Genomic DNA, 12,161 nt, shown 5'->3' with positions numbered 1-12,161 from the left:
TCCCTGGTTGCCACTGTGGGTCAGCAGGGGTGGTTCTGTTCCCAGTGCTGCTCATTCTCCTCCTGGTTCCAACAAGCTAGTCACAGCATGTTCTTCACATAGTAGGAGGTAAGAAGGCAAGCCCAGTTCCCAAAAGCGGGAATGGACTTTAGACAGAGCAATACTGTTCAAAGTATGTCTGCAGTGAGTGAGATAGGTACAGAAATTCACAGTAACCATTTAGAAACTTTAAACAATGGCCACAATATTCAAGCAATATTTTTGCCAAATTTTACTAAAGTATTGGTCCACAACACATTGGAAATTTTAAAAGGAAGAAAAAACTGTAGCGTGACTCACGATAGTTTGTGAAGTGCCAAGAGAAAATACATGACATTCTGCTCACTAGAACTGAATCCCTGTGCTGCTCATAAGTAAGCATTCTGATCTGTGTGTGTGTCTTAGGTTTGTGTTAGGATCGCTTTGTCACCAAGAGTCTGACCATCTCTGAGTGTGCTGATGGTTTTGGATCTACAGGACTTGTCCAGAATTTACCAAGGATGTGGCACCGTGTGAAACCTCTCAGCACCCACTTGTTGGCCTTTCCCTGCCAACATCCCTTCTGCCTTGCTGCTGTGTTTACATTTTCATTCCAATGTTGATAACCCTGACAAAGTCGTATTTTCACTAATTGAAATCCTTTACCATCATATGAAAACATTAATTTTGACATCATAAGTCTCTTTATACCAACATTCCAGTTTTTTACTTGTCTTTCTTTTACATTTTTTAGTTGGTATCACCATGTTTGATATATTTGTAAGGTGCTTTCTGTTCATGAGAGAAGTAGTTCTAAGTAAGTAGGTTCTAATGAGCATTGATTAGTAAAAGTCCTAAGTTAGGGCCGGGTGCAATGGCCCACACCTGTAATCCTAGCAGTTTGGGAGGCCGAGGTGGGTGGTTTACCTGACGTCAGGAGTTCGAGACCAGCCTGGCCAACATGGTGAAACCCCATTTCTATAAAATACAAAAAATTAGCTGGACGTGATGGTGGGTGCCTGTAATCCCAGCTATTCAGGCGACTGAGACAGGAGAATTGCTTGAACCTGGGAGATGGTGGTTGCAGTGAACCGAGATCGCACCACTGCACTCCAGCCTGGGCGGCTGAATGAAACTCTGTCTCAAAAAAAAAAAAGTCCTAAAAAGGAGGAAGGAGGAACTTTTGGGAGGGGAAGGAAGGATATGTTTAGGTAGGACTTGTCTTCTTCCTAGCTGTGTAACCTTGGGTAACATATTTAATCTTTGTGAGACTTAGTTTTCTCATCTATAAAATAGAGATAATAATAATGGTAATAATAATACAACCTTCTTTGAGAAGAAGTGCTAAAATTAAATATTCTAAAGTAAGCAATTAGCACAGAGCCTGGTACCTATACCTAATAAATTTTCAAGAATGTTAGCTATTGTTTGCTTTTAGTTAATTACTAGGTGCCAGACACTATAGAATCAGGTAAGATGGAACCTTTACCAAAAAGGAACTTAGTCTGGTGGAAGAGTCAGACATGTATATGTATAAGAAAGATGTAGTAGTGTGAGAGTTTTGTGCTGTTACAGACAAAAACAGGGTAGAGAAACTTTTAGGTAGGAGGAACACCTGACCTAAGGCTTTGAGGAGCAGGATCAAAGTAGGCTCTTAAAAGAGGCAGTATCTAAACTGAGACTTAAAGATGCAGAGGAGTTAAGAAAAGAGTTAGGGACATTTCAGAAAAGTGGAACAACATACACAAAAGCCTGGAGGTACGAGCATTTGGTGGAATTCTGGGTAATTGGAAGGGACGCAGTATGACTGGGGTGTAGAGTATGTGCAGGGATGGGGCTGGGGAGAGTAGGTAGGTGCCAGATCCTCAAGGGAGATGTAGCTTGGACTTTATCTTGAAATTTGTGGCATAAACTGTTGAATAATTTGTTAAAGAGGCATATATAATTTACATTTTAAAAGATCATTCTGGCAACAGTACAGAGAGCAGATTAGAAGGGGAAAGACGAAGTGGGAATTTTTTTAAAGGCTGTTTCAGTAATGCAAGGGGAAAGTATCAGGTTCTGAAAAGGAGGTGGTACAAATTCAGTGGAGAGTCTGTGGAGGGGTTAGCTTTAAAAGAAGAATGAACAGCATCTGGTGATAGATTGGATATGGGCTTCCGGAGAAGGACCCAATAATAGTACTCAGATCTCTGGCTTTGGTGACTGAGGAGAACCAGATTTCCCAGAGAAAATGAATTGACTTTGGCATTTAAGATGTCTATGCAAAATCCATGTGAAAATAAGGTGTGACTGGGAGTCAGCTCAGGCTTGGAGTCATCAACCGGGAAGTCAGGGATAAAATAAGGTGAAGGCCTTGGGGCAGGTGACATCACCAGGCAGTGAAAAGAGCTGGGTATTCAGGGTACTCAGCTTAGGTACTCCAGACTGTTTGAACAAATGTAAAGTGTCAAGAGTATGGTCTCATTTAAATCCCATAACAACTCTATGAGGTAAGAAACAATCTCAGTTTTGCAGATGAGAACATTTCAGACTCTTTAAGAGTTAAGTGATTTGCCCAAAGTGATTTTGCTACTGAGTGGCAGAGCTAGAATTTCGAATTCAATCTGACTGATTTTAAAGCTCTTTTTTTTGCCATTGACTATCCTACTTCTTTGTAAACCTTAGCAGTTTAAATATCTGTGATCATGTAACCTTATTTTTCTTTACCTCTGCCAGCACCCTGGTTTAGTAGGATTGTGACACATCATTTTAAATAACCAGCTTTTTACTCATTTCCCCTGCTTCACTCCCAAACACATCTATGAGATTGCCTTTCCTATCAGATTGACTCATCCCAGTCAATTCTATTCCAACATCCACTTTAAAACAACAGGCCAACAGAAGTCCTCCACTCACCACTAAATGAGGTCTGTCCTCCTCAGCTTGGCATTCAAGGCTCAAAGGCTCATCATAAAATGAAGACTGTTGAAAACTTTTCCATATTTCCCACTTCTCATCAGCACATATTCACGCCTTTGGGTGTCATCTATATGTGGATATAAATGCAGTGGTCTCATTGTGTTCCTTATACTATTTTATTATAGTGCTTATTATTTTAGTGCTTAGAGTAAATCTTTTTTATTTGCTCTGTACCGTCTTTATAAAAATGGTTTTGTCTTTATGATGGAATCAACTTGGATGTCTTCTGACCTTAGTTCCATTTCTAGTGTAAGGGTTCGTTATACTCTGTCCCTAATGTGATGAGCCAGCCTCTGCTCTGACACTTTCTAGGGGGATCCTTTTTTTGAGGGGAGAAGAGGATGAAAATTCTAATTGTTAGAAACTTCTTATCATTGAGTCAAAGCCTCCCTTCTTTTAACATCTATTTGTTTCCTAGGAACAACAGATAAATGAGTTATTTCTCCTCTGCCTCATGAAGAGACATTTAAACACAGCTTTTATGTCTCGCCTCAGGTTTCTCCTACATAACCCAAATAATCTCTTGCTTGGAGCTTTTCTCCTGTGATAACTGGCAAACTTTACTCTCCACTATTCCCTTGCCCTCCTGAGAATCTTGCAGTTTGGTCAGTGCTCATCTAAAGCACAGGGCATAAAACAGCACAGCACTACACAGAAAGCAGTGCAACATTAGTTCTTTGATTACGGCTTGATAATTGTACCTGAAAAGCCTGAGAGTGCTTCAGATCTATAGCAGATGTGTCACATTTTGCATTCATTCCGTTAAAAAAAAAAAACCCAGATATTATTTTATATAGTTCCATTTAAGCCAACCATCATCTGCTGTGCAGTTGATTTTCTTTAAATGTAGAACTAATTCTCCTAGTTATATTTCAAATTCATTTTGATTTTTTTTTTTTTTTGAGATGGAGTCTCACTCTGTTGTCCACACTGGAGTGCAGCAGCACAATCTCAGCTAACTGCAACGTCTACCTCCTAGGTTGAAGTGATTCTCCTGCCTCAACCTCCCAAGTAGCTGGGATTACAAGCATGTGACACCACACCCAGCTGATTTTCGTATTTTTAGTAGAGACAGGGTTTCACCATGTTGGCCAAGCTGGTCTCAAACTCCTGACCTCAGGTGATCCACCTGCCTCGGCCTTCCAAAGTGCTGGGATTACAGGCACGCACCACCGTACCCGGTCGCAAGTTCCTGGTGAAAATGTCAAAAACCGACTTCCCACTCCACCCATCAAGTTAATCAGTGCTATTTATGAATGGTTCTGTTAACCACTGTTCTGTCATCCCATCTCCTGTCTCTTCATCTTATCTGCCGAGATCTCATTTGTACATTCAACACATTTTTATTTAGCACAGGTTTAGCACATGTGCAAGAAGGTGCTAGGAATACATTGAAGATACCAGTCCCTGTCTTGTGTTGCTAATAGTTTAGCAGCATCATGAAGTATTTTCTAAATGCTTTGTGGAAATCAAGTTACACAGTTATCTATGATATTTCTCCTCATCTGGTACCATATCAGAAAAGGGAATGAGGAATTACTTTTTGTAGATTCCATATTGCCACTCATTATCTTCTGTCACTTAAAATTGGGATTCACTCCTTTCATGGTTTCACAGTTAGCTTTGAATTTTAGAAGTCTCTGGAGTTCATTTGTGCCCTTTTTGTGTAGCCATATTTTTGGTGGTGTTTATTTTTTTATTTTTATTTTTTGAGATGGAATCTCACTTTGTCGCCCAGGCTGGATTATAGTGGCATGATCTCGGCTCACTACTACCTCTGCCTCTCAAGTTCAAGCGATCCTCCTGCCTCAACCTCTTGACTAGCTGGGATTACAGGTGCCCACCGCCATGCCCAGCTAATTTTTATATTTTTAGGAGAGACTGGGTTTCACCATGTGGGCCAGACTGGTCTCGAACCCCCGACTTCAGGTGATCCACCTGCCTCAGCCTCCCAGAGTGCTGAGATTACAGCCTTGAACCACAGCACCCAGCTTGGTGGTTATATTTAAACACCTGTTTTTTCTTTTCACATTATCAGGATTGTTTTTTGTTTTATAGTAAACCTAATGAAAAATTTATGTTCACCCATAGCCATTTTCACTCCCCTCATCTTTGTCATTCAGATTTTTACTTACATTTTCAAATAATCTTTCCTAAAGAGGAGAGTTGAGTCTCCTTAGGTTTTCTTTTCTTTCTTGAGTTCTTAAAATGCCATAGTTGATTTCTCCAGGATCCTGGTCCTTTTCACTTCCTTCTTTTTAAGTTTGCCAGAATTAAGCTCAGATGAACATAAAACTTTGATATTTTGTCTATTTTCTTTTGTTTTTTATTTCTTTCCTTCTTTTTTGAGACAGAGTCTCACTCTGTTGCCAGGCTGGAGTGCAGTGGCATGATCTCGGTTCACTGTTACCTCCGCCTCCAGGGCTCAAGCAATTCTCAGCCTCCCAAGTAGCTGGGACTACAGCACACACCACCACGCCCAGCTAACTTTTGTTTTTTTAGTAGAGACAGGGTTTCACCATGTTGACCAGGATGGTCCCAAACTCCCGACCTCAGGTGATCCGCCCACCTCAGCTCCCAAAGTGCTAGGATTACAAGTATGAGCCACCGCACCTGGCCCATGTTCTATCTATTTTCCGAGGAATTAAACTGTCAACAGTGCAGCGTGTTATGTTTTCATACAAAGAGTGGATATTTGCATAGGCGGCAGCCCACCTACCTTATTCTGAGGTGTGCGTTCTCTCATCGGTCAGGTGTCATCCGCATTCTTCCTCTAGCCAGTCTCCACCACTGCGGCCTTTTCGCCTGCTCTTCTTTCCCCTTTGGTCCATTGCCTTCCTCTATACAGTCTTACTCACATTACTGGATTTGCACATGGATGTTTGTTATCTTGAACTTGGGAGGATTCTCTGCCTTTTTCTGTAGATACATCTCTGTAAGGCAGCAAATTTTCTATAGATGCCATAGTCTATTGTTTACCCATCCCACCAAGTCTTGGCAATTTTCATGAGATTTTATTTATCTCCTTTAGTTCTTTTTTACTATTGTGACTTTTAAATATAGTGCCAAGCACACTAATGTTCAATAAGTAATATTTATGATTAATCTCAAGAAGTATTTGCCTTCTCTTTTAGGCTGTGAGGATATCATTGCTGAGAGCATCTCATTAGATACCTTAATTGCCATCCTCAAGTGGAGCTCTCATCCATATGGCTCTAAATGGGTGCACCGACAAGCTTTACATTTCCTCTGTGAGGAATTTTCCCAGGTCATGACTTCGGATGTTTTTTATGAACTCAGCAAAGACCATCTGCTTACTGCTATCCAGTCTGACTACCTACAGGTAATCATTTAAACACCTCTCGAATTCATTGTCATTCATATGTGCACCAAGAAATCCATCTGTGCTCTATTATTCTTCCAGCTAGGGTAGGACAGGGGAAGAGAAATAGGCTGTGATCAAACCACCCAGGACTGCACTCTTCATAGTTGTACAACAGAAGCCTTCTGTCTCACTGGCTCTTTATGTACACTACTACCATGACTCAACACTGAACAAGCCCAGGTCCCAGCCAAATGCACCAAAAAGAGATTGAGGCAGTAGGCAAGGTCAGAAGCACATCCCAGCAGTGATTTTCTTGACTTCTGTTAATGTAGCTTCTCTATAGTGGTTTCTTACTTTTGGTAGAGTATCACATACTTAGATTGTAGACAGTAGCTTCAGCAGCACCAAATAAAATTAATATTCAATTTCTGATCTGCTCACTGGTTATCAAAACTCAGTGCATGTATTCTTCCAAAGTATGATAATGTTTACAACTACTTATGTTTAACCAGAAGTAGTTTTTAGCAAATTCTTGTGTTCTTGACTTAAATGTCAGTTTAATTTGGAAATTTAAATTAATAATAGATTTTATATATTACAGAAGTAAATACTTGCAGGCAAAGTATATTCAAGCTTAATTTTTTTTTTGCACTGGCTGTATGAATTGTTATACTAAAAACTGTACAACTGTTTTAATGCTATTGAAGACATAAATCCATTGAGCCACTTCCTATTCCTTTGTATTTGTACTAGAAAATGATAAAAATGCTACCATTTCAGTCAGAAATGCAGTAGAGAGTTAAACAGTCCACTCAGCATTGTGCTTTTCCTTTGTGTGTTGCTTTGATTGCAGTACAGATGTCACACTTGGGCTTGATTTATGGAGAATCTTTGTTCGTTAACCTTGTGTCATTGTCCTGATCAAGACTAGATACTTTATGTTTGTGTTAGAAGTTGTTAGTTCTCTTAGATGATTGTCTTTAGGAACTTTATATTCCTTCTTAGAAAGTAAAGCAAAACAAAACAAAAAACTTGGAGAGCAGCCTAGATTTGCTCTAAGATTTTAAATAAAACACAAAGAAATGAGGGATACGTTATCATTTCACAGATTGCACTTCACCAACCAGTAGAATACCTTGTAGAGATTGTGGTTTCTTCTGCCAAAACAAGTTGACTGACTTGTTTTTCCTGTCCCTCCAGGAGATAGTCGTCACTCTGTGTATACTCTATACTTACACATTCATTTACTTATCTCTATCTTGTTCCAAAAAGAATTTAAGGCAGCTATATAGAAACCACATAGTAAGATAAATTTGAAATAGGAAATGGGTTGCTTGAGACCAGAAGTGCGAGACTAGCCTCGGCAACAGGTGAGACCCCATCTCTACAAAAAAATAAAAATAAATTAGCTGGATGTGGTGGCACACACTTGTAGTCCCAGCTGCTCAGAAGGCTTAGGCGGGGAGAATCCCTTGAGCCCAGGAGGTTGAGGCTGTAGGGAGCCATGATGGCACTATTGCACTCCAGCCTGGGCAATAGAGTGCAACCCCATCTCAAAAGGAAAACCTAAAATGAAAAAATAAAATAAGAAGGGAGAAGATTACAAGAAAAGAAGATAGAAATGAAATTTTAAAATCAGTTGGAGCCAAGAGTGGGGTTACTGGATAAAATATATGTAATGCAGTCTTGTGTATTTCCTGTTGGTGGACCACAGATTTAACACTAAAACTTCAAACAGCCAATGGAAAGAGTGAAACATGGTAAGTTGCATGCTGTATTTACATTATGACCTACGAAAAGTTCTTAATGAAATTAACCACTTGTCTAATTTCACTAAAATAAATATAAACCACTTTTTATTGTAGGCAAGTGAACAAGATATCCTTAAATATCTGATTAAATGGGGAGAGCATCAGTTGATGAAAAGAATAGCAGATAGAGGTAAGCTCAGAAAATTAGCTTGCACTAGTTACCTTGTATACATTTTTGGTGGTTCTTATATTCCCAGAAATTTACAGAAATGCATGTCGCACATCAGTCTTGAAAATTGACACTGTTGCTTGGTAAAAATGGAAGCTTTTATGATCAGTAAAATCCTTTAGTGGACAGGGTATAGTTTATTAAATATATCAGAAAGTCTTATTTTGCAGCTTTAAAAGAATTTTTATGTTCTTAGGTGCTTAATACATGTTGACTGATTCATGGAAGTATTAGAATGAAAAAGTTCATATAATTTCATATAATAACTAAAGTATTACAAAAGCATAATGTTGGTAAAAATGTGGAATTAGTGTTGATGGTTGCATGACAATATGAGTATAGTAAGAGCCACTGAATTGTATGCTTTAAAATGTTTTAAATAAATTTTGTGTTATGTGAATTTTAACTTCAATTTAAAAATATGAGTACAGGCCTACCTGAGGTCAGGAGTTTGAGACCAGCCTGGCCAACATGGCGGAACCCCACCTCTACTAAAAATATAAAAATTAGTGGGAAGTGGTGGCACGTGCCTGTACTCCCAACTACTCAGGAAGCTGAGGCATAAGAATCACTTGAGCCTGGGAGGCAGAATTGCAGCGAGCCAAGATTGTGCCACTGCACTCCAGCCTGGGTGACAGAGCGAGACTTCATCTCAAAAAAAAAAAAAAAGGCCGGACACGGTGGTTCACGCCTGTAATCCGAGCACTTTAGGAGGCCGAAGCAGGTCGATCACCTTAGGTAGGGAATTCGAGACCAGCCTGACAAACATGGAGAAACCGCATCTCTACTAAAAATAAAATTAGCCGGGCATGGTGGCACATGCCTGTAATCCCAGCTACTCTGGAGGCTGAGGGCAGGAGAATCTCTTGAACCTGGGAAGTGGAGGCTGCAGTGAGCCAAGATTGCTCCATTGTACTCCAGCCTGGGCAACAAGAGTGAGACTCCATCTCAAAAAAAGAAAAAAAATTGTGGAAGGTAAAAGAGAAATAAATAATACTTCTGAATGACTTCCCAGTGGAGTCACTGCAAAAGAGAAGAAGGAAGCATTATATGTCAAAGACTGGGCTTTCAACTTTAGAAATTTATGATTCTACAGCAGTCTTTTGTTTGTGTCTAGGGTTAGCCCACCCACCTGTCCTCCTTCCCTCAAACGTAGTTGAGTTCAGTATATACTGAACCCAAATTTAGAATTTTTAATTAGAAAAATTAAATACAGATTTCCCTTTCCTGTCACCTTTTGATACCTTTATTTAGATATAATTTACATATCTTAAAGTTCACCAGTTTAAAGTGTTCAAGTCAGTGGATTTTAGTACATTTATAGAATTGTTCTGTTACATTTTTAAATATAAAAAATGTTGTGCTAAACCTGCCTTCAAGCTTTTTATGGTGTTTCTTTAATATGCTACTATCTAAGTTCTAGGAAACAAAAGCAGTCCTTCTATTTTATTTCTCCAAATTTATTTTTCTGTGGCTGGCAAAAGGCTTTATCAATTCTCAGATTAAAATTTTTTTTTTAATTTTATTTTATTTCAAAGAGCAGCAAAGTTATGATTTTGTTTGTTTGTTTGTTTGTTTGTTTGTTTGTTTGTTTTGAGATGGAGTCTTACTCTGTCTCGCAGGCTTGAGTGCAGTGGTGTGATCCTGGCTCACTGCAACCTCTGCCCCTTGGGTTCAAGCAGTTCTCCCGCCTCAGCCTCCCAAGTAGCTGGGACTACAGGCATGTGCCACCACGCCCAGCTAATTTTGGTTTCTTTAGTAGAGACAAGTTTTTGCCATGTTGGCCAGGCTGGTCTTGAACTCCTGACCTCAGGTGATCAGCCTGCCTCAGCCTCCCAAAGTGCTGGGATTACAGGTGTAAGCCACCACGCCTGGTGGGTTATGAGTTTTTTGAAATATGCAAACCATTACAATTGATTTAGAAAGTTTTTTAAATGTCAGTATACAATCAGTTCTCATTCATAGCTTTTATATTTGTCAACTTACCTAAGTCACCAAAATTTATTTATATCCCAGAATCAGTACTCGTGGTACTTTCACAGTCATTCCTGGACATGCACAGAGTAGCCAAAAGCTTGGTCTCTCAACAAGCACATTCAACTGAGTTCTAACAGAAGAGAGACACTCTGCCTTCTTGTTTCAGATCTCCTGCTGTAATCAAGTATCCTTTCCACAGTCTACCAAGTGCCATATTTTTTACATTTTTATGTTTTTGTGATCTCACTGTTTAAGATGGCCCCCAGGTGTAGTACTGAAGTGCTGTCTAGTGTTCCTGAGAACAGGAAGGCTGTGGTGTACCTTACAGAGAAAATAGATGTGTTAGATAAACTTCATTCAAGCCTGAGTTATAGTGCTGTTGATCATGAGGTTAGTGTTGATGAAGCAGCCACATACATTAAATAAAGTGTCTTTAAACAGAAACACATAAAACAAAGATCTGTCAGCCATGCGTGGTGGCTCATGCCTATAATCCTAGCACTTTGGGAGGCCGAGGCAGGTGATCACCTGAGGTCAGGAGTTCGAGACCAGCTTTGCCAACATGGTGAAACCCTGTCTCTATAAAAAACACAAAAATTAGCCAGACATGGTGACAGGTACCTGTAATCCCAGCTACTCAGGAGGCTGAGGCAGGAGAATTGTTTGAACCCAGGAGGCGAAGGTTGCAGTGAGCCGAGATCACATCACTGCACTCTTCCTTGGGCAGCATAATAAGACTTCGTCTTAAAAAAATAAAATAAAATAAAGGTAGTTTCCAAACCAGGTTAGAGTGGAAGGTTCTCCTGCAGGGATAAGAAGGAAATTAAGTAAACTAGGCCATAGCTTTGTTTCAGTCAGTTTTATATATAAGGATTTTATATATAAGGATTCTGCACTTACCTGTCACATATTTGGGGGTTTCATGGAGGATTTTTATATGAAAACAGGATGCCACTACTTTAAGAAAAATATTTTGAAAAGTAAAATTCCTTAAATAAGTATGAAGCTAAATCATAGTTAGGCAAAGGAAAAAAAAAAACTCTTTTCTACACAGTTAACAACAGTTTTATTCTGAATTAATCCAGAAAAAACTTAGCTTCTCAGAAACAGTCAGTTCTCTCTCTCTCTTTCTCTTTTTGTCTCTCTCTCTCTCACACACACACACACACACACACACACACGATTTAAGGAAGATAACAGTTTTCCTATAGAATATTTGAAAAAAAAAATCCAGCATTTATATTCATTAATAATAAAGATTTTATTCTGTGTTAATTTTCTTAAGAAAAAAAAGAATTACAGGCCCCTAGATTAAAGACATGATTAAAGATTTCCAAAATTAATGTAATTTTTCTTCTCACCTCAATATTATAAGCATACATGTATTTCAGATTGTCTTTCACCAATGCCCCATGAAGGAAACATTCTCTACTCTGGACAATGGACATATATTACATGTCAAAGATCAGAGGGTCTACTTTTATGCAGTAACATTCCCATATTGTAGAAATTTGGGAGATTTTCATAAGAATCTTAAAACTAAATAAAGAACATTAGGCTTTGCTGCCTCAAACACCAAGTGATTAACATGTTGTTAAATTGCTGTTACACGTATGTAGGCTAATGAGCATACTGATAACCTACAGTGACCAGAAATAGCATATGCCCTGCAGTGACCTTATAATACTAAAAACTGGTCACAAAAGTGAGACAGCTTTTTAAAAGCCCCTGATAAAACTAGATTTTAATAGATTGTCATCTTTTCTCTTTGAGTTCATCTACAGAAAGGAATCCTTTATTCTTTATTGTAGAGCAGTGATAAAAGAATGTTACTGTATTGTTGTTACCATGCTTTTCCTTTATCCAAGAACACTCCTATTAAACAAACATCTTATGACAG

General features: G+C 39.0%; 1 protein-coding gene across 1 annotated transcript in view; it reads left to right on the top strand.

Annotated features, from left to right (window-relative positions):
- The window catches only part of BTBD7 (BTB domain containing 7), a 106,970-nt gene that overhangs the window by 73,542 nt on the left and 21,267 nt on the right, over positions 1-12,161 (top strand). Inside the window, exons 4-5 of the mRNA XM_064375182.1 lie at positions 6,114-6,322; positions 8,170-8,245. Coding sequence (XP_064231252.1) covers positions 6,114-6,322; positions 8,170-8,245 — 285 coding nt within the window. The remainder of the gene's footprint in view (positions 1-6,113; positions 6,323-8,169; positions 8,246-12,161) is intronic.

Source organism: Aotus nancymaae, unplaced genomic scaffold (assembly GCF_030222135.1).
Source record: "Aotus nancymaae isolate 86718 unplaced genomic scaffold, 86718_ANA_hifiasm-v0.15.2.pri h1tg000011l, whole genome shotgun sequence".
Lineage (NCBI taxonomy): Eukaryota > Metazoa > Chordata > Mammalia > Primates > Aotidae > Aotus > Aotus nancymaae.
This window is presented reverse-complemented; position numbering and strand designations above follow the sequence as displayed.